Raw genomic sequence first — 20290 nt, 5'->3', positions numbered from 1 at the left:
ATTAGGACAGGTGACTATAAGCTTGGTCAAAAAGATAAATTTTAAGGAGTTTCTTACAGGAGGAGACAGAGGTGGAGAAGTTTAGGGAAGGAATTCCAGAGCTTAGGGCCCAGGCAGCTGAAGGCACGGCTGCCAGTGGTGGGGTGAGGGAAGTGGAGGATATGCAGGAGGCCAGAATTGGAGGATGGCAGAGATCTCGAAGGGTTGTAGGGCTGGAGGAGGTTAGAGATTAGGGAGGCACGAGGCCATGGAGGGATTTGAACACGTGGATGAGAATTTTCAAATCAAGGATTTGGTGGACCGGGAGTCAATGTAGGTCAGCAAACACAGGGGTGATGGGAGAATGGGATACAGGCAGCAGAGTTTTGGATGAGCTCAAGTTTATGGAAGGTGGAAGATGGGATCCTTGACTTTATAAATAGAGGTATAGAGTACAAAAGCAAGGAAGTTATGGTAAACCTTTATAAATCACTGGTTAGGCCTCAGCTGGAGTATTGTGTCCAATTCTGGGCACCACACTTTAGGAAGGATGTCAGGGCCTCAGGTGCAGAAAGAATTTACTAGAATGATTGCAGGGATGAGAGACCTCAGTTATGTGGAGAGACTGGAGAAGCTGGGGTTGTTCTCCTTAGAACAGAGGTTACGGTGGGATTAGGTAGAGGTGTTCAAAGTTATAAGGGGTTTTGATCGTGTATGTGGGAAGAAACTGTTTCCACTGGCAGGAGGGTCGGTAACCAGAGGACACAGATTTATGATAATTGGCAAAAAATCCAGGAGAGAAATGAGATTTTTTTACACAGCAAGTTGTAATGATCTGGAATTCACTGCCTGAAAGGGCGGTGGAAACAGATTGAATAATAACTTTCAAAAGGGAATTGGATAAATACTTTCAGGGGGGAAAATTACAGGGTTATGGGGAAAGAGCAGGGGAATTGGACCAATTGAATAGGTCTATCAAAGAGCCAGCACAGGCACGATGGTTTGAATGGCCTCCTTTTGTGCCGTGTCATTCTTGGCGTGCACGCACGTGTGTTAATTCCTACCTCTGCTTTAATATATTGATGTTACATGTTTTAACTGTCAATGTTTTTGTGTGTACACCAGTGCTGTGAAAGGCAAAGCGCCCCAGGTAGGAGACCGGGTGCTGGTGGAAGCTGCTTACAACCCGAATATGCCCTTCAAGTGGAATGCACAGCGAATACAGACTCTGCCCAATCAGGTGAGCTTTGCTGAATGAGACAAGCTGGACATTTTGATTTAGATGCTTTCGTGCTTTACTTTTTTGCAAATTAAAAAAAACATTTTCTTCAAATACTGTTGAGGATAGTGCCCACCATGGCTCTTATACCAAGACTTCATGTGAAAAATGCAGTTTTCCATGTAATTCCCACCTGCCCATGTTGGTTGGAGGGCAGTGTCTCTTGGCTGCAGTTCCACGGGCAGTGGCACCACCAAAGTGACATTTTCCATGTGTGAGTCCAGACATGGTGAACGGGCCATTCAACCATGAGGAACATTACAGCTATCCTGAATCCTGCCCCAACAAATAAAAAGCAAAAAAAACACCACAGTGGCTGGAAATCTGAAACAAAGACAAAGTGCTCAGCAGGCTGGGCTGCAGCTTTGGAGGGAGCAGAAACAGGTCCATGTTTCAGATTACTGAGTGACCTACTACGTGTTTGTGTTTCCAGCATTTTCTGATTCTGTCCTTACCTCAACTCCACACATGGGCACTTTCCAGCAGCGTTCATAGGATTGCCATGAGAAGGGGGGGGTCCTCCGGCTGTTCCGTTATTCCCCCCCCCCCCCCCCCCCCGCCGGAGCACTGAGGCGATTTGCCCTGTAATCCCCACAGCTGAGACCGGTGGGATCTCAGCACAGACTGCGACTGAACCTGGGACCTCTTTGGGCTGCTGTCTTCTCTGTTTTTCAAATCTAGTTGCAGAAATGCGATTCTGTAGCAGGGTTATACTTAGAACTGGGACAAAGGAGACAGCAGCCCTAATCAGGAGGTGGGGAAGTTATATAAAATGTGTGTGTGTATATATAGTGTATGTGTTGTGTGTGTGCGTATATATCGATATAGATAGATCATAGAAGTTACAACATGGAAACAGGCCCTTCGGCCCAACATGTCCATGTCGCCCAGTTTATACCACTAAGCTAGTCCCAATTGCCTGCACTTGGCCCATATCCCTCTATACCCATCTTACCCATGTAACTGTCCAAATGCTTTTTAAAAGACAAAATTGTACCCGCCTCTACTACTGCCTCTGGCAGCTCGTTCCAGACACTCACCACCCTTTGAGTGAAAAAATTGCCCCTCTGGACCCTTTTGTATCTCTCCCCTCTCACCTTAAATCTATGCCCCCTCGTTATAGACTCCCCTACCTTTGGGAAAAGATTTTGACTATCGACCTTATCTATGCCCCTCATTATTTTATAGACTTCTATAAGATCACCCCTTAACCTCCTACTCTCCAGGGAAAAAAGTCCCAGTCTGTCTAACCTCTCCCTGTAAGTCAAACCATCAAGTCCCGGTAGCATCCTAGTAAATCTTTTCTGCACTCTTTCTAGTTTAATAATATCCTTTCTATAATAGGGTGACCAGAACTGTACACAGTACTCCAAGTGTGGCCTCACCAATGCCCTGTACAACTTCAACAAGACATCCCAACTCCTGCATTCAATGTTCTGACCAATGAAACCAAGCATGCTGAATGCCTTCTTCACCACCCTATCCACCTGTGACTCCACTTTCAAGGAGCTATGAATCTGTACTCCCAGATCTCTTTGTTCTATAACTCTCCCCAACGCCCTACCATTAACGGAGTAGGTCCTGGCCCGATTCGATCTACCAAAATGCATCACCTCACATTTATCTAAATTAAACTCCATCTGCCATTCATCGGCCCACTGGCCCAATTTATCAAGATCCCGTTGCAATCCTAGATAACCTTCTTCACTGTCCACAATGCCACCAATCTTGGTGTCATCTGCAAACTTACTAACCATGCCTCCTAAATTCTCATCCAAATCATTAATATAAATAACAAATAACAGCGGACCCAGCACCGATCCCTGAGGCACACCGCTGGACACAGGCATCCAGTTTCAAAAACAACCCTCTACAACCACCCTCTGTCTTCTGTCGTCAAGCCAATTTTGTATCCAATTGGCTACCTCACCTTGGATCCCATGAGATTTAACCTTATGTAACAACCTACCATGCGGTACCTTGTCAAATGCTTTGCTGAAGTCCATGTAGACCACGTCTACTGCACAGCCCTCATCTATCTTCTTGGTTACCCCTTCAAAAAACTCAATCAAATTCGTGAGACATGATTTTCCTCTCACAAAACCATGCTGACTGTTCCTAATTAGTCCCTGCCTCTCCAAATGCCTGTAGATTCTGTCCCTCAGAATACCCTCGAACAACTTACCCACTACAGATGTCAGGCTCACTGGTCTGTAGTTCCCAGGCTTTTCCCTGCCGCCCTTCTTAAACAAAGGCACAACATTTGCTACCCTCCAATCTTCAGGCACCTCACCTGTAGCGGTGGATGATTCAAATATCTCTGCTAGGGGACCCGCAATTTCCTCCCTAACCTCCCATAACGTCCTGGGATACATTTCATCAGGTCCCGGAGATTTATCTACCTTGATGCGCGTTAAGACTTCCAGCACCTCCCTCTCTGTAATATGTACACTCCTCAAGACATCACTATTTATTTCCCCAAGTTCCCTAACATCCATGCCTTTCTCAACCGTAAATACCGATGCGAAATATTCATTCAGGATCTCACCCATCTCTTGTGGTTCCGCACATAGATGACCTTGTTGATCCTTAAGAGGCCCTACTCTCTCCCTAGTTACCCTTTTGCCCTTTATGTATTTGTAGAAGCTCTTTGGATTCACCTTTGCCTGATCTGCCAAAGCAATCTCATATCCCCTTTTTGCCCTCCTGATTTCTCTCTTAACTCTACTCCGGCAATCTCTATACTCTTCAAGGGATCCACTTGATCCGAGCTGCCTATGCATGTCATATGCCGCCTCCTTCTTTTTGACTAGTGCCTCAATCTCCCGAGTCATCCAAGGTTCCCGACTTCTACCAGCCTTGCCCTTCACTTTATAAGGAATGTGCTTACCCTGAACCCTGGTTAACACACTTTTGAAAGCCTCCCACTTACCAGACGTCCCTTTGCCTGCCAACAGACTCTCCCAATCAACTTCTGAAAGTTCCTGTCTAATACCATCAAAATTGGCCTTTCCCCAATTTAGAATTTTAACTTTTGGGCCAGACCTATCCTTCTCCATAGCTATCTTAAAACTAATGGAATTATGATCACTGGTCCCAAAGTGATCCCTCACTAACACTTCTGTCACCTGCCCTTCCTTATTTCCCAAGAGGAGGTCAAGTTTTGCCCCCTCTCTAGTCGGGCCATCCACATACTGAATGAGAAATTCCTCCTGAATACACTCAACAAATTTCTCTCCATCCAAGCCCCTAATGCTATGGCTGTCCCAGTCAATGTTGGGAAAGTTAAAGTCCCCTACTATTACCACCCTATTTTTCTTGCAGCTGTCTGTAATCTCCTTACATATTTGCTCCTCAATTTCCCGTTGACTATTTGGGGGTCTGTAGTACAATCCTATCAAAGTGATCTCTCCCTTCTTATTTTTCAGTTCTACCCATATAGACTCAGTGGGCGAACCCTCGGATATATCCCCTCTCACTACTGCCGTGATGTTCTCCCCAATCAAGAACGCAACTCCCCCTCCTCTCTTACCTCCTGCTCTATCTTTCCTATAGCATCTGTACCCTGGAACATTGAGCTGCCAGTCCTGCCCCTCCCTTAGCCATGTTTCAGTAATAGCTATAACATCCCAGTCCCATGTACCCATCCATGCCCTGAGTTCATCTGCCTTGCCCATCAGACTTCTTGCATTGAAATAAATGCAGTTTAATCTAGACTTCCCTTGGTCTTTGCCCTGCTTTCTCAGACCATCTGTCCGGTCATGTTCTGTACACTCTCCCTTACTGCCTTTTGTTTCTGTCACCACTTTATTTCCCACTGACTTCCTGCATGTGTGTGTATGTTGACAGTTTTGCCTCATTGTTGAAGGACAAGTGACTGAACTATTTTTTTCTTTCGGTTTCCTAGAGTCAGACCATGCCACTGATCAAGACGCCTCCGACTGTCCTGCAGCCTCTCTCACAGCAGCCGTATGGTATCCCGCCACAGCCCCAGCCCCAGTCTCTCTTACAAGCGTCAATGGCAGCAGCTCCTCTCACTCCTTTGCTGTCAACACAGCCTCAACCTTTACTCCAGCAACCACAGCAGAAACGTAAGTCACCCCCAAGGCCTACATTCACATTACTAACCATTGTAGACTAAACATAAATCACCTATGAGACTTGGAGTCTCACTACTATCCATTGTACATTAAAGGTAAGTTGCTCACAATACCTGCATTCACAATACTAACCATTGTAGAGTGGCAATCAAAACGAGCACTTCAAGGTCCCTCCCAAATAGGGGGTACTGTGAGCTCCCTCCTTGATATCATTATCATGTTCCCTGCTCGTTCCTTGCTGTACCTGCCCTGGGACAGTTTGATGGGGCAGTGTAGAGGGAGCTTTACTCTATCTAACCCGGCTGTACCTGCCCTGGGACAGTTTGATGGGGCAGTGTAGAGGGAGCTTTACTCTATCTAACCCGGCTGTACTTGCCCCGGGACAGTTTGATGGGGCAGTGTAGAGGGAGCTTTACTCTATCTAACCCGGCTGTACCTGCCCTGGGACAGTTTGATGGGACAGTGTAGAGGGAGCTTTACTCTATCTAACCCGGCTGTACTTGCCCCGGGACAGTTTGATGGGACAGTGTAGAGGGAGCTTTACTCTATCTAACCTGGCTGTACTTGCCCCGGGGCACTTTGAGCTGTAACACTAGAGTGACGTATTAGTGGTTACAGGCTTGGCCCTAGTGGTGGTTCTAACATGGAGCCTTTCAGAGAATGAAGTAGGAACATTCCATGAGAAGCATTTCAGCACTTTTTACCTTGTTGTAAATTGGTACCAATGCACTAAATGGTGGCAAGATTGATGATGCTGACAGCGAACGCTTCAAATGGTAAGGGTCACATTCCTAGCACTGGCATCCTACACCTTGAGCAGAACAAACAGTCACAAAGCATCTCATTGTGAGATCTATTAAAAAATATATCATTCCAGAAACATTTACTTTCATTTGAAGACGATCACTCTGTGCCTTGCTCATGTTTGGATCTTTTGTCATCTTTGTAATGGTGCTTCACTTATGCTTTTGTTGCAGCTGGGTTGCTGCAGCCTCCTGTGCGGGTCGTTCCACAGCCACAAGCCATCAGGAGGATCGAGCCACCATCCAGATTCATGACCAGGAATGAGAGAGTGGAAATAATATTAACCAGGAAAGATGATAGAAGGTACTGCGGCAGATTTACTAGAATGGTTCCAGGGATGAGGGACTTCAGTTACGTGGATAGACTGGAGAAGCTGGGGTTGTTCTCATTAGAGCAGAGAAGGTTGAGAGGAGATTTGATAGAGGTGTTCAAAATCATGAAGGGTTTGGATAAAGTAAACAGAGAAACTGTTCCCATTGGCGGAAGGGTCCAGAACCAGTGGACACAGATTTTAGACGATTGGCAAAAGAACCAACGACTTGAGGAATACCTTTTTTACACAGTGAGTAGTTATGATCTGGAATGCACTGCCTGAAAGGGTGGTGGAGGCAGATTCATTCAATCTTGGCTTTCAAAATAGAATTAGATAAATACTTGAAGGGAAAAAAATTTGTAGGGCTACGGGAAAAGAGTGGAGGAATGGGACTAACTGGATTGCTCTTACAAAGAGCTGGCATGGGCTCGATGGGCCAAATGGCGGTCTCCTGTGCCATAACAATTCTATGATTCTATCACATCTTACACTCTGTACAATCATCAGCCGAATGCTCTGGGTTTCTTTTTGAATGATGTGGTAAATTGGTGAGAGCGCTGCTCGGAGCAGAAGGTTGTGGAGTTAGCCAAGCTCAACCAAAACAGCAACTGGGGTCAGCAATAGTGCTCCTTCACTTGAAGAGGGGCAACAACCTCCGAATCCACTTCCGATCACTATCCATCAGGCTCTGTGATGCCTCCCCCCCCCCCCCCCCCCCCCCCAACCCTGTGATTGAGTGCCCTGCCAGCGATGAGTGGCCCCCTGGGCAAGGTAGTGGAGGGCTGCTGGGACCTGTGGTGGGAGACCCAGCACGAGTCAGCACCTTCAGGAAAGGAGAGTGAAGAGTTAGATTACAAGTTGTACACACGGTAACATTTAACCATACAGGGCATCCTGTAAATAAGACTCAATACCTCTTACACACAAGCAATACAGTTAGGAAAAATGTTTGTTTTTTTACATTTTGTTAAAAGTTTTAAGCAGAGATTTTATTTTTGGTCCAATTTAGTGACACACAGCAAATTTGGCCATTCTTTTAACTCAGAAATGATGCCCTGGAATTCGCTATGAAGGATAGTCTGGTCTGTGCCGAATTTGAATGAAATGTGAAAGCAGTTTTGCATAAAATTACTTTTATTAAATTGTGATTTACTCGTAGCCGTGAGAGAGAGCGGGACAGGAGACGGTCACGTGAGCGGTCACCCCAGCGCAAACGGTCCCGAGAACGATCGCCGCGGCGAGAGAGGGACAGGTCGCCAAGAAGGCAGAGACGCGTCGTTCCTCGCTACACTGTGCAGTTCTCCAAGTTTTCCTTAGATTGGTACGTGTGTACAACCTGATATATTATTCATGACCGTGGTGGGTGAATGGGGCACCCACTTTGTGGTGGGTGAATGGGGCACCCACTTTGTGGTGGGTGAATGGGGCACCCACTTTGTGGTGGGTGAATGGGGCACCCACTTTGTGGTGGGTGAATGGGGCACCCACTTCAAGAACTTGGTAAAAGATGACCTTTTTAGTGAGTGTTTGTGTTCAGAGGGTGAGAGCTGTTAGTGTTGGACGATGGTCTCTACCCCTTTTGCATGCCTAGTTCATTTGAGTATGATCGGTGTTGTACCCAATTCTCAACCTCAGAAGCTGAATGATCTTTTTCATCTTGCTTTGTTTCTTTTTGTTTGGGGGGGTGGAGAAGCACCCATTTATATAACAAAATCAGTGTGCATGTGCAAAATAGAACCCTTCACATGTTGTATGAATTAAAAATGTCAACTTGCATGTGTGCATGTCATTTGCTAAATAAAAACAAATAATTTTCTATTTTTCGATTATAAAAATTGTCCAATGGCCACTTCTGTAATCCACTGAGAGGATTGAAACTCTGAGGCCAGCAAATAGCGATGGGAAATGTTACTCGGTGTTGCTGTTTGTTTTTAGTAGTAAAATGCTGTTCTATCTCGGCTTTCCATTCTAACTTTGACCCAGTCACAAACCAAAAGCACAAATGGGTAATGATGTTTAATCCTATTCCATTGCTGAAATGACAGTGTGGAAGAAAAACTGCTGAACCCATTTGAGGTGCCGGTGAGTGTTTGGGGCTCTAGTCGCAGACATATGTTATTAATCTGTTTGGAAGCTTTGTCCTCTTTACTCCACAAACTGTGTGTGAAGTGGCTGAGCACACTGAGTTACAATCCTGCACCATCTGGTTGCACCATACCGGATCTACATTCTCTTTCATGTTGGCGGGCTTCTTGGTTTTAACTTGTTATTCACGAAAGCCATAATCCAGTTGGATCCAACTGCACTTGTCCTGTCTGAGCTGTTTGCACAGTTTTATGAAGTTTTCTCCCTCTCCTTCTCCCATTAAGGGTTGCTATCTTCTACCAGCATTTCTAACACTGCAAGTCTCATCTCATTCCAACCCACCACACATACCAGGTTTGCTCCAAGAATTCTCTCACCACCGCTCCTTGCTGAACACAGGAATGTCTGGCAGTTAGTCCGCTTGAATTGCAAAAGTCACTCATTTATATTTTTAACAAAAAATAAAAGCTCCCCCAGTGTCCTCGTGGGTAGGTTTAATTGCTGGTCGATGCTGAAATAGCTAATATTAGCTAGTGGGTAATGGAATAAAATAAGCCAAGGGCCCTGCTACTGATGTCTGTTCAGTCACTGTGTGTGTGTGTGTGTGTGTGTGTGTGTGTGTTTTATAATGGGGAATACTTAAACAAATATTTTGTATCTGTCTTCACAGTAGAAGACACAAAAAAAAATACCAGGAATAGTGGGAAACCAAGGGCCTAACGAAAGTGAGGAACTTAAAGTAATTAATATTGGTAAAGAAAAAGTGCTGGAGAAATTAATGAGACTAAAAGCCAACAAATCCCCTACATCCTGAGGTGGCTGCAGAGATAGTGGATGCATTGGTTGTGATCTTCCAGAATTCCCTAGATTCTAGAACGGTCCCAGTGGATTGGAAGGTAGCAAATGTAACCCTGCTATTCAAGAAAGGAGGGAGAGAGAAAACAGGGAACTACAGGCCAAGTTAGCCTGACATCAGTTGTTGGGAAAATGCTAGTCTATTATAAAGGATGTGATAACAGAACACTTGGAAGGCATTAACGGGATTGGACAAAGTCAGCATGGGTTTATGAAAGGGAAATCATGCTTAACAAATCTACTGGAGTTTTTTGAGGAGGTAACTAGTAGAATAGATAGGGGAGAACCAGTGGATGTGGTGTACTTGGATTTTCAGAAGGCTTTTGATAAGGTCCCACACAAGAGGTTAGTGTGCAAAATTAAAGCACATGGGATTGGGGGGAATATACTGGCATGGATTGAGAATTGGTTGATAGACAGGAAACAGAGAGTAGGAATAAACAGGCAGTGACTAGTGGGGTACCGCAGGGATCAGTGCTTGGGCCCCAGCTATTCACAACATATATCAATGATTTGGATGAGGGAGCTGAATGTAACATTTCCAAGTTTGCAGACGACACAAAGCTGGGGTGGAATGTGAGCTGTGAGGAGGATGCAAAGAGGCTCCAATGTGATTTAGACCAGTTGGGTGAGTGGGCAAGAACATGGCAGCTGCAGTATAACGTGGATAAATGTGAGGTTATCCACTTTGTTTGTAAAAACAGAAAGACAGATTATTATCTGAATGGTGATAGATTTGGAAAAGGGGAGGTGCAACGAGACCTGGGTGTCCTTGTACACCAGTCGCTGAAAGCGAGCATTCAGGTGCAGCAAGCAGTTAGGAAGGCGAATGGTATGTTGGCCTTCATTGCAAGAGGATTTGAGTACAGGAGCAGGGATGTCTTACTGCAGTTATACAGGGCCTTGGCGAGACCATATCTGGAGTATTGTGTGCAGTTTTGGTCTCCTTATCTGAGGAAGGATGTCCTTGTCATGGAGGGAGTGCAACGAAGGTTTACCAGACTGATTCCTGGGATGGCGGGACTGACGTATGAGGAGAGATTGGGTCGACTAGGCCTATATTCACTAGAGTTTAGAAGAATGAGAGGTGATCTCATCAAAACATATAAAATTCTAACAGGACTAGACAGACTGGATGCAGGGAGGATGTTCCCGATGGCTGGGGAGTCCAGAACCAGGGGTCACAGTCTCAAGATACGGGGTATGCCATTTAGAACCGAGATGAGGAGAAATTTCTTCACTCAGAGGGTGGTGAACCTGTGGAATTCTCTACCACAGAAGGCAGTGGAGGCCAAGTCATTCGATGTATTCAAGAAGGAGATAGATATATTTCTTAATGCTAAAGGGATCAAGGGATATAGGGAAAAAGTGGGAACAGGGTACTGAGTTAGCCATGATCAGCCATGATCATTTTGAATGGCGGAGCAGGCCCGAAGGCCCGAATGGCCTACTCTTGCTCCTGTTTTCTATGTTTCTATAGAGAGTCTGCAAAGGGATATAGACAGGTTAAGTGAGTGGGCAAGAAGGTGGCAGATGGAGTATAATGTGGGGAAATGTGAGGTTATTCACTTTGATTGGAAGAATAACAAAACAGAATATTTTTTTATTTGGTGAGAAACTATTAAATGTTGGTGTTCAGTAGGATTTGGGTGTCCTTGTACACGAAACGCAGAAAGTCAACATGCGGGTACAGCAAGCAATTAGGAAGGCAAATGGTATGTTGGCCTTTATTGCAAGGAGGTTGAAGAACAAGAGTAAGGAAGTTTTGCTGCAATTGTACAGGGCCTTGGCAAGACCTCATCTGGAGCACTGCGTACAGTTTTGATTTCCTTAGCTAAGGAAGGATATACTTGCCTTAGATGCGGTGCAACGAAGGTTCACCAGATTGATTCCTGGGATGAGAGGATTGCCCTATGAGGAGAGATTGAGTAGAATGGGCTGTCTGGAGTTTAGAAGAATGAGAGGTGATCACATTGAAACGTATAAGATTCTGAGGGGGCTTGACAGGGTAGATACTGAGAGATTGTTTCCCCTGGCTGGTGAGTCTAGAACTAGGGGGCATAGTCTCAGGATAAGGAGTTGGCCATTTAGGACTGAGATGAGAAATTTCTTCATTCAGGTGGTTGTGAATCTTTGGAATTCTCTACCCCAGGGGGCTGTGGATGCTGAGTCGTTGAGTATATTCAAGGCTGAGATCAATCGATTTTTGGACTCTCAGGGAATCAAGGGATATGGGGATCGGGCAGGAAAGTGGAGTTGAGGTCAAAGATCAGCCATGATCTGATTGCATAGCGGAGCAGGCTCGAGGGGCCGCTCCTCCTATTTCTTATGTTCTTTTGTCTGTGTGTCTCTGTGCGCGTCTCTGTGTGTCTGTGTATCAATGGGGAGGAACTGTACCCCAACAAGAGTCGGGGATGGGAGGGGAGTTACTGGAGGAACTGTACCCCAGCAAGAGTCAGGGAGGGGAAGGGAGGTACTGGAGGAACTGTACCCCAGCAAGAGTCAGGGAGGGGAAGGGAGGTACTGGAGGAACTGTACCCCAGCAAGAGTCAGGGATGGGAGGGGAGTTACTGGAGGAACTGTACCCCAGCAAGAGTCGGGGAGGGGAAGGGAGGTACTGGAGGAACTGTACCCCAGCAAGAGTCAGGGATGGGAGGGGAGTTACTGGAGGAACTGTACCCCAGCAAGAGTCAGGGAGGGGAAGGGGGGTACTGGCGGAACTGTACCCCAGCAAGAGTCGGGGAGGGGAAGGGGGGTACTGGCGGAACTGTACCCCAGCAAGAGTCGGGGAGGGGAAGGGGGTACTGGCGGAACTGTACCCCAGCAAGAGTCGGGGAGGGGAAGGGGGGTACTGGAGGAACTGTACCCCAGCAAGAGTCAGGGAGGGGAAGGGAGGTACTGGATGAACTGTACCCCAGCAAGAGTCGGGGATGGGAGGGGAGTTACTGGAGGAACTGTACCCCAGCAAGAGTCAGGGAGGGGAAGGGAGGTACTGGAGGAACTGTACCCCAGCAAGAGTCAGGGATGGGAGGGGAGTTACTGGAGGAACTGTACCCCAGCAAGAGTCGGGGAGGGGAAGGGAGGTACTGGAGGAACTGTACCCCAGCAAGAGTCAGGGATGGGAGGGGAGTTACTGGAGGAACTGTACCCCAGCAAGAGTCAGGGAGGGGAAGGGGGGTACTGGCGGAACTGTACCCCAGCAAGAGTCGGGGAGGGGAAGGGGGTACTGGCGGAACTGTACCCCAGCAAGAGTCGGGGAGGGGAAGGGGGGTACTGGAGGAACTGTACCCCAGCAAGAGTCAGGGAGGGGAAGGGAGGTACTGGATGAACTGTACCCCAGCAAGAGTCGGGGATGGGAGGGGAGTTACTGGAGGAACTGTACCCCAGCAAGAGTCAGGGAGGGGAAGGGAGGTACTGGAGGAACTGTACCCCAGCAAGAGTCAGGGATGGGAGGGGAGTTACTGGAGGAACTGTACCCCAGCAAGAGTCAGGGATGGGAGGGGAGTTACTGGAGGAACTGTACCCCAGCAAGAGTCAGGGAGGGGAAGGGGGGTACTGGCGGAACTGTACCCCAGCAAGAGTCGGGGAGGGGAAGGGGGGTACTGGCGGAACTGTACCCCAGCAAGAGTCGGGGAGGGGAAGGGGGTACTGGCGGAACTGTACCCCAGCAAGAGTCGGGGAGGGGAAGGGGGGTACTGGAGGAACTGTACCCCAGCAAGAGTCAGGGAGGGGAAGGGAGGTACTGGATGAACTGTACCCCAGCAAGAGTCGGGGATGGGAGGGGAGTTACTGGAGGAACTGTACCCCAGCAAGAGTCAGGGAGGGGAAGGGAGGTACTGGAGGAACTGTACCCCAGCAAGAGTCAGGGATGGGAGGGGAGTTACTGGAGGAACTGTACCCCAGCAAGAGTCGGGGAGGGGAAGGGAGGTACTGGAGGAACTGTACCCCAGCAAGAGTCAGGGATGGGAGGGGAGTTACTGGAGGAACTGTACCCCAGCAAGAGTCAGGGAGGGGAAGGGGGGTACTGGCGGAACTGTACCCCAGCAAGAGTCGGGGAGGGGAAGGGGGGTACTGGCGGAACTGTACCCCAGCAAGAGTCGGGGAGGGGAAGGGGGTACTGGCGGAACTGTACCCCAGCAAGAGTCGGGGAGGGGAAGGGGGGTACTGGAGGAACTGTACCCCAGCAAGAGTCAGGGAGGGGAAGGGAGGTACTGGATGAACTGTACCCCAGCAAGAGTCGGGGAGGGGAAGGGAGTTACTGGATGAACTGTACCCCAGCAAGAGTCAGGGAGGGGAAGGGAGGTACTGGATGAACTGTACCCCAGCAAGAGTCAGGGAGGGGAAGGGAGTTACTGGATGAACTGTACCCCAGCAAGAGTCGGGGATGGGAGGGGAGTTACTGGATGAACTGTACCCCAGCGAGAGTCAGGGAGGGGAGGGGAGTTACTGGAGGAACTGTACCCCAGCAAGAGTCAGGGAGGGGAAGGGAGGTACTGGATGAACTGTACCCCAGCAAGAGTCAGGGAGGGGAAGGGAGTTACTGGATGAACTGTACCCCAGCAAGAGTCAGGGAGGGGAAGGGAGTTACTGGATGAACTGTACCCCAGCAAGAGTCGGGGATGGGAAGGGAGGTACTGGAGGAACTGTACCCCAGTGAGAGTCAGGGAGGGGAAGGGGGGTACTGGAGGAACTGTACCCCAGCGAGAGTCAGGGAGGGGAAGGGAGTTACTGGATGAACTGTACCCCAGCGAGAGTCAGGGAGGGGAGGGGAGTTACTGGAGGAACTGTACCCCAGCAAGAGTCAGGGAGGGGAAGGGAGTTACTGGATGAACTGTACCCCAGCAAGAGTCGGGGATGGGAAGGGAGGTACTGGAGGAACTGTACCCCAGCGAGAGTCAGGGAGGGGAAGGGGGGTACTGGAGGAACTGTACCCCAGCGAGAGTCAGGGAGGGGAAGGGAGGTACTGGATGAACTGTGCCCCAGCAAGAGTCAGGGAGGGGAAGGGAGTTACTGGAGGAACTGTACCCCAGCAAGAGTCAGGGATGGGAGGGGAGTTACTGGAGGAACTGTACCCCAGCGAGAGTGGGGGGGGTACTGGATGAACTGTACCCCAACGAGAGTCGGGGGGGGTTCTGGATGAACTGTACCCCAGCGAGAATCGGGGGGGTTCTGGATGAACTGTACCCCAGCGAGAGTCGGGGGGGTTCTGGATGAACTGTACCCCAGCGAGAGTCGGGGGGGGTTCTGGATGAACTGTACCCCAGCGAGAGTCGGGGGGGGTTCTGGTTGAACTGTACCCCAGCGAGAGTCGGGGGGGTTCTGGATGAACTGTACCCCAGCGAGAGTCACTAGGAAAAAGCAACAAAGGTCTCAGATCTCCACAGAATGAGGGAAAACTCCGTCTGCTTCAAATCAGAAACACACTGATGCTTGTTGGAAATACTGCAAACTGCTCATGCTCAGAATGCACAAAGGTGATTGGCAACTCTCCATAGGTCCTGGGGAAAAATATCTGTGGAAGGCCAGACTTTTGAGACAGGCCGAGCCTTTGAAAGAAAAGCTTTAAGGAAGGTATTAGACACCTGGCAATTCAATCAATAAATTTATTCACATCATTGTGAAATATGGAATTTTTGATTTTATATTTTATATACAGCAACGCGCATAGCATCTGAAACAAAACAGAGGAACTGGAGGCAATAATTCCTAGCGAGGAGCCAGATGTAGTAGGGATAACTGAAACATGGATAATAAAGAAGAGGATTGGCCGTTAAATATTGTGGGATATAATGTATTTAAAAAGGATAGAGGAGGAGTGGGGGGGGGGGAGCAGCTGTATTAATTAGAGGCAACAATGGCAATAGGAAAAAGGGACAGAAGTAACATTATGATAGAAACTGAATCCATATGGATTGAGATAAAGGATAAGAAGGGATCGATCACCTTCAGGGCATACTACAGACCACCTAATAGTGGAAGGGAAGTGGAGGAAGTAATATTTAAGCAAATTTTTGAAATGAGTAAAAGATATAGAATAATAATTATGGAAGATTTCAACTGCTCCCAAATAAACTGGCAAGAAGAGGTAGAGAAAGGGGAAAAGAGAAGAGTTTTTACAGTGTGTTCAGGACTCCTTTCTTACTCAAAGAAGCCTAAGAGGAATCACTGCTGGATCTAATAATGGGAAATGAACCAAAGCAAGTAAGAGAAGGGGAACATCTAAGCAATAGCAATCATTTCAAATAATGATTGAGAAAGACATAAGTAAAATAAAGTAATGGATTGGAAAAAAGCTCATTTTGAGGGAATGAGAATAGAACTAGGGAAAATAAATTGGAAAAAATATTGACAGAGATAGAACAGCAGTGGGAAATATTTAAAATGGAGATCAATAGAGTTCAGGACAAATATATTTCTCTAAAATGCAAGAACAAACTAGCCAATAATGAAACACCATGGATAAATAAAGAGATATGGGTAAAATTGAAACTAAGGAAAAAGGCATGCACTAAGTACATAGACAACAAAGGAGAGGATGACAACAGGGAATACAAAAAGGTTAGCAAAGAAGTAAAAAAAAACGAAAGCAAAGAGGAATTATGAAATTAAATTATCAAGGAACATAAAAAGAAAGAGTAAAATATTCTACAAACACATAAATAACAAAAGGAAATATCAGGATAGAGAGAGGGCCACTAAAGGAATTCACACGATAAACTCACACAGATAATGGCAGAGAAATGAAATAATTACTATTCCTCAGTATTTACCAGGGGGACTAACTGGGTGGAGATGACATTAGAAGAGATCAAAAAATAATATTAAGACCTTTAAGAGAGGAGAGTCTAGAACAAGAGATCACAGTCTCAAGATAAGGGGTGGGCAATTTAGGACTGAGATGAGCAATTTCTTCACTCAGAAGGTTTTGAATCTTTGGAATTCTCTACCCCAGAGGGCTATGGATGCTTTGTCGTTGAATATATTCAAGACTGAGATCGATAGATTTTTGGACTCTAGGGGAATCGAGGGATACGGGGATTGGGCGGGAAAGTGGAGTTGAGGTTGAAGATCAGCCATGATCTTATTGAATGGGGGAGCAGGCTCGAGGGGCCGTATGGCCTACTCCTGCTCCTATTTCTTATGTTCTTAAGATAGAAAGGGGAGAGATAATTGATAAACTAGTTGAAGTTAAATAGGTTAAAACTCCTGCTCTGGACTAATTACATCCACGCGGATTTTAAATATAGCTAGGGAAGAGATAGCAGAGGCACTATTATATATTTATAAAAAATCATTAGAAAACGGTGTAGTGCCAGAGGACTGGTGGACAGCTCATGTTAACCCTATATTTAAAAAGGAAGATAAAACAAGTCCAGGGAACTATAGACCAATTAGCTTAATATCGGTGATAATGGAATCATTGCACAGAGATGTTATAGAAAAACATTTAGCAACCAAAATTATAATAAAGAATTTTCAGCATAATTTCAAAAGGGAAAGTCATGCTTGATCAACTATATTAAATTCTTTGACGAAGTAACAAAGAGTAGACAAGGGTAATGTAGTAGATGTAATATACTTGGATTTTCAAAAGGCCTTTGATAAGGTACCACAGTGTAGACTCATGACTAAGGTCAGAGCATGTGGAGTCAGGGGACAAGTAGCAGAATGGACTGCAAGCTGGCTACAAAAAGAGGTTAAAGGTAGTTACTCAGACTGGCGAAAGATGGGAAGTGGTGTTCCACAGGTATCGGTGCTGGGATACTGTTATTCACCATTTACATTAAAGATTTGAACTCTGAATTGGAAGTACTATTTCAAAATTTGTGGATGACATCAAATTGGGTACAGTTAATACTGAGGAGGACTGCTACAAAATACAAGACGTTGATAAACTTGCAGAATGGGTATGTAAATAGCAAATGAATTTCAATATAGATAAGTGAGAGGTGGTACATTTTGGTAGGAAGAATAAGGAGACCACATACTCCTTTGAAAATAAGAGTCTAAATGGGTTGGAGGAGCAAAGGGATCTGGGGGTTACACATCACTAAAAGTAGCAACGTAGGTTAACAAAGCCATAAAAAGTGCAATCAAAGCACTGAGGATCATTTCTAGAGGAATAGAATTGAAAAGCAGAGAAGTTATGTTAAACTTGTATAGAACCTTAGTTGGTCCACACTTTAAGTACTGTGAACAGTTCTGGTCTCCATATTACAAAAGGGATGTAGAGGCACTGGAGAAGATGCAATAAAGATTTACAAGGATGTTATCAGAACAAAGAGGATACAACTATCTGGAAAGACTGGGGCTCTTTTCTCCCGAAGACTGAGGGGTGATCTAATCGAGTCTTTAAATTTATGAAGGGGTTTGATAGGGTAGACGTAGAGAAGATGTTTCCACTTGTGGGGGAGTCCAAAACTAGGGGCCATAAATGTAAGATAGTCGCTAATAAATCCAATAGGGAATTCAGGAGAAATTTCTTTACCCAGAGAGTGGTTAGAATGTGGAACTTGCTTGCATATGGAGTGGTTGAGGTGAATAGCATAGATGTCTTTTAAGAGAAAACTAAACCCTTAAAGGGGAGAAAGGAATAGAATGATATGCAGATAGGGTTAAATGAAGTACAGTGGGAGGAGCCTCGTGCGGAATATAAACACCAGCACAGACAGCTGGGCCGAATGGCCTGTTTCTGTGCTGTAAATTCTATGTAATATTACCTAAACATTAGAAATTTCAGTTGCTGAGAAAAATTGGCAGCTGAAAAAAATTCAGGATTGACTGATTTGCCATTTTTTTTTATTGGTAGGTTCTCGTGACTGGTCGTTCATGATTTTTTTTTATGTCATTAGTTTCCCTTGTTTTGGTTCATACATCCTCTATCTCTTCAGTTCTGATTTGCTGCTGTTTTACTTTGAGCTAATCAACATAGTGTGATTGTAAAAGTCTGACACAAATTTGTGACAAACAAACTGTGACACAGGAAGTGCCCACTAGAACTGGGCTCGGGGTCTCTTCCCTGAACTTGGTAGTAAGTGCCTCCTTGGAGGGAACTCCTTTACAGTGCAGGAACGGAAGGTCACCTGGTTCCAACTAGAATTCTCTTAAAGGGTTTAGCACACAGTAGTGTATCTGGCTGCCTTGTTTAAATTCTGAAAGTTGCACCTAAAGGTGAGTATTTTTCCTAAGTCTCTGTTATTTTAGTCATTGTTTGAGTGAATTTTCATTTCTCCCGTTTGTTTCTCACGCAGTGCCTCTTGTGATATGATGGAGCTTCGCCGCCGCTATCAGAATCTTTACATCCCAAGTGATTTCTTCGACACCCAGTTCACGTGGGTCGATGCATTTCTTCTAAATAGACCATTCCAGCTTGGAAATCAGTGCAATTTCCATATAATTCACAAAGAGGTAGATCCTCTGGACAAGCTGACAGCGGTGCTTGACCCAGCAGATGCAGACCATCTGTACAGTGCAAAGGTTTGTATTTAGATTATGTTTTCTTTCAACCTTTTCGCTTACTCTCCGTGACCTGCAGGGCTACGGACCAAATGCAGGAAAGTGGGATTAGGCTAGGTGGCTCATTTCTCAGCTAGCGCGGACACGATGTGCTGTAAATTTTCTATGATTCTCTCCACATTTGGGCGGGCTGGCTGGCTGCCTTGGTCTTCCTGAAAATGGACTGCGTTCATTTTTTTTACCATTACGTTGCTGTGCAAAGGTTGATTCCATCCAACTTACCCACAGCTGAAGACAAGCCATTCAATGAGAATTTTGTACTCGTCACGGTGAGGGCTGCTCGCGCTGGGGAATATTTTGGACCCACAGCTCAGTAAATGTTCTCTCTACACCATCTCAGCTCAACCTCAGAAAAGCACTCCTTACTCCAGCAGGGTGACATTTTTCCATTTCTATCAGTGAGATTGCTGATCCGGTGCCGAGCTATGGGATCCGGACTCACTTTGCATAGGAAACCAGGTAGATCAGCCTGAATTTGAACCCAGACCTTAGAGGTGAAAATCAAGTGTCTAACCCACTGCCCCATCCAGTCCCCTTATGTGTATTTCTATTCCACTCTGTACAAATGAACCAGGCTGTGGAGAAATTGAACATATAGAAGCACTGGAGAAAGTGCAAAAAAGATTTACAAGGATGATGCCAGAACTGAGAGGGTATAACTATCAGGAAAAATTGAACAGGCTGGGGCTCCTTTCTTTAGAGTAGACTGAAAGGTGACCTGATAGAGGTCTATACGATTATGATGGGGTAGATGGAGAAGATATTTCCACTTGTGGGGGTGTCCAGAACTAGGGGCCATAAATATAAGATTATCACTAATAAATCCAATAGAAAATTCAGGAGAAACCTCTTTACCTAGAGAGTGGTGAGAATGTAGAACTTGCTACCACAAGGAATAGTCGAGATGACTAGCATACATGCATAAATAAATAAAGACAGAAAATGCTGGAAATACTCAGCAAATCAGGCAGCATTTGTGGAGGAAGAAAAGGAGTTAACGTTTCAGGTCGATGACGAAGGGTCATTAACCTGAAATGTTAACTCTGTTTCTAGCATTTTCTGTTTTTATTTCAGATTTCCAGCATCTGCAGTATTTTGCTTTTGATTTAGCATAGATGCATCTAAGGGGAAGCTCGGTAAACACATGAGGGAGAAAGGAATAGAAGATTAAGCTGATGGGGTGAGATGAAGTAAATAGAGTGGGAGGAGGCCTGTGTGGAGCATAAATGTCATATTAGACTGGTTGGGCTGAATGGCCTGTTTCTGTGCTGTAAATTCTATGTAGCACATCCTGCACACCGTTACAGGAGACCATCTGCTTTAAGAACATCAAGGAGCATAAACAAGACCAGGCTTTCT

At 46.0% G+C, this 20290-nt stretch overlaps 1 protein-coding gene and 1 non-coding gene across 4 annotated transcripts in view; both read left to right on the top strand.

The window, feature by feature from the left end:
• ccar1 (cell division cycle and apoptosis regulator 1) overlaps window positions 1–20290 on the top strand; it is a 105782-nt gene that overhangs the window by 21863 nt on the left and 63629 nt on the right. For all 3 annotated transcript variants that reach the window (XM_068002655.1, XM_068002653.1, XM_068002654.1), the window contains exons 7-11: window positions 1105–1219; window positions 5166–5349; window positions 6336–6465; window positions 7635–7796; window positions 18667–18892. In XM_068002655.1, coding sequence (XP_067858756.1) covers window positions 1105–1219; window positions 5166–5349; window positions 6336–6465; window positions 7635–7796; window positions 18667–18892 — 817 coding nt within the window. The remainder of the gene's footprint in view (window positions 1–1104; window positions 1220–5165; window positions 5350–6335; window positions 6466–7634; window positions 7797–18666; window positions 18893–20290) is intronic.
• On the top strand, window positions 8480–8544 carry LOC137340400 (small nucleolar RNA SNORD98). The gene has a single exon (XR_010966794.1). It is a non-coding gene; the product is annotated as a small nucleolar RNA SNORD98 (small nucleolar RNA).

Source organism: Heptranchias perlo, chromosome 21, assembly GCF_035084215.1.
Source record: "Heptranchias perlo isolate sHepPer1 chromosome 21, sHepPer1.hap1, whole genome shotgun sequence".
NCBI lineage: Eukaryota > Metazoa > Chordata > Chondrichthyes > Hexanchiformes > Hexanchidae > Heptranchias > Heptranchias perlo.
This window is presented reverse-complemented; position numbering and strand designations above follow the sequence as displayed.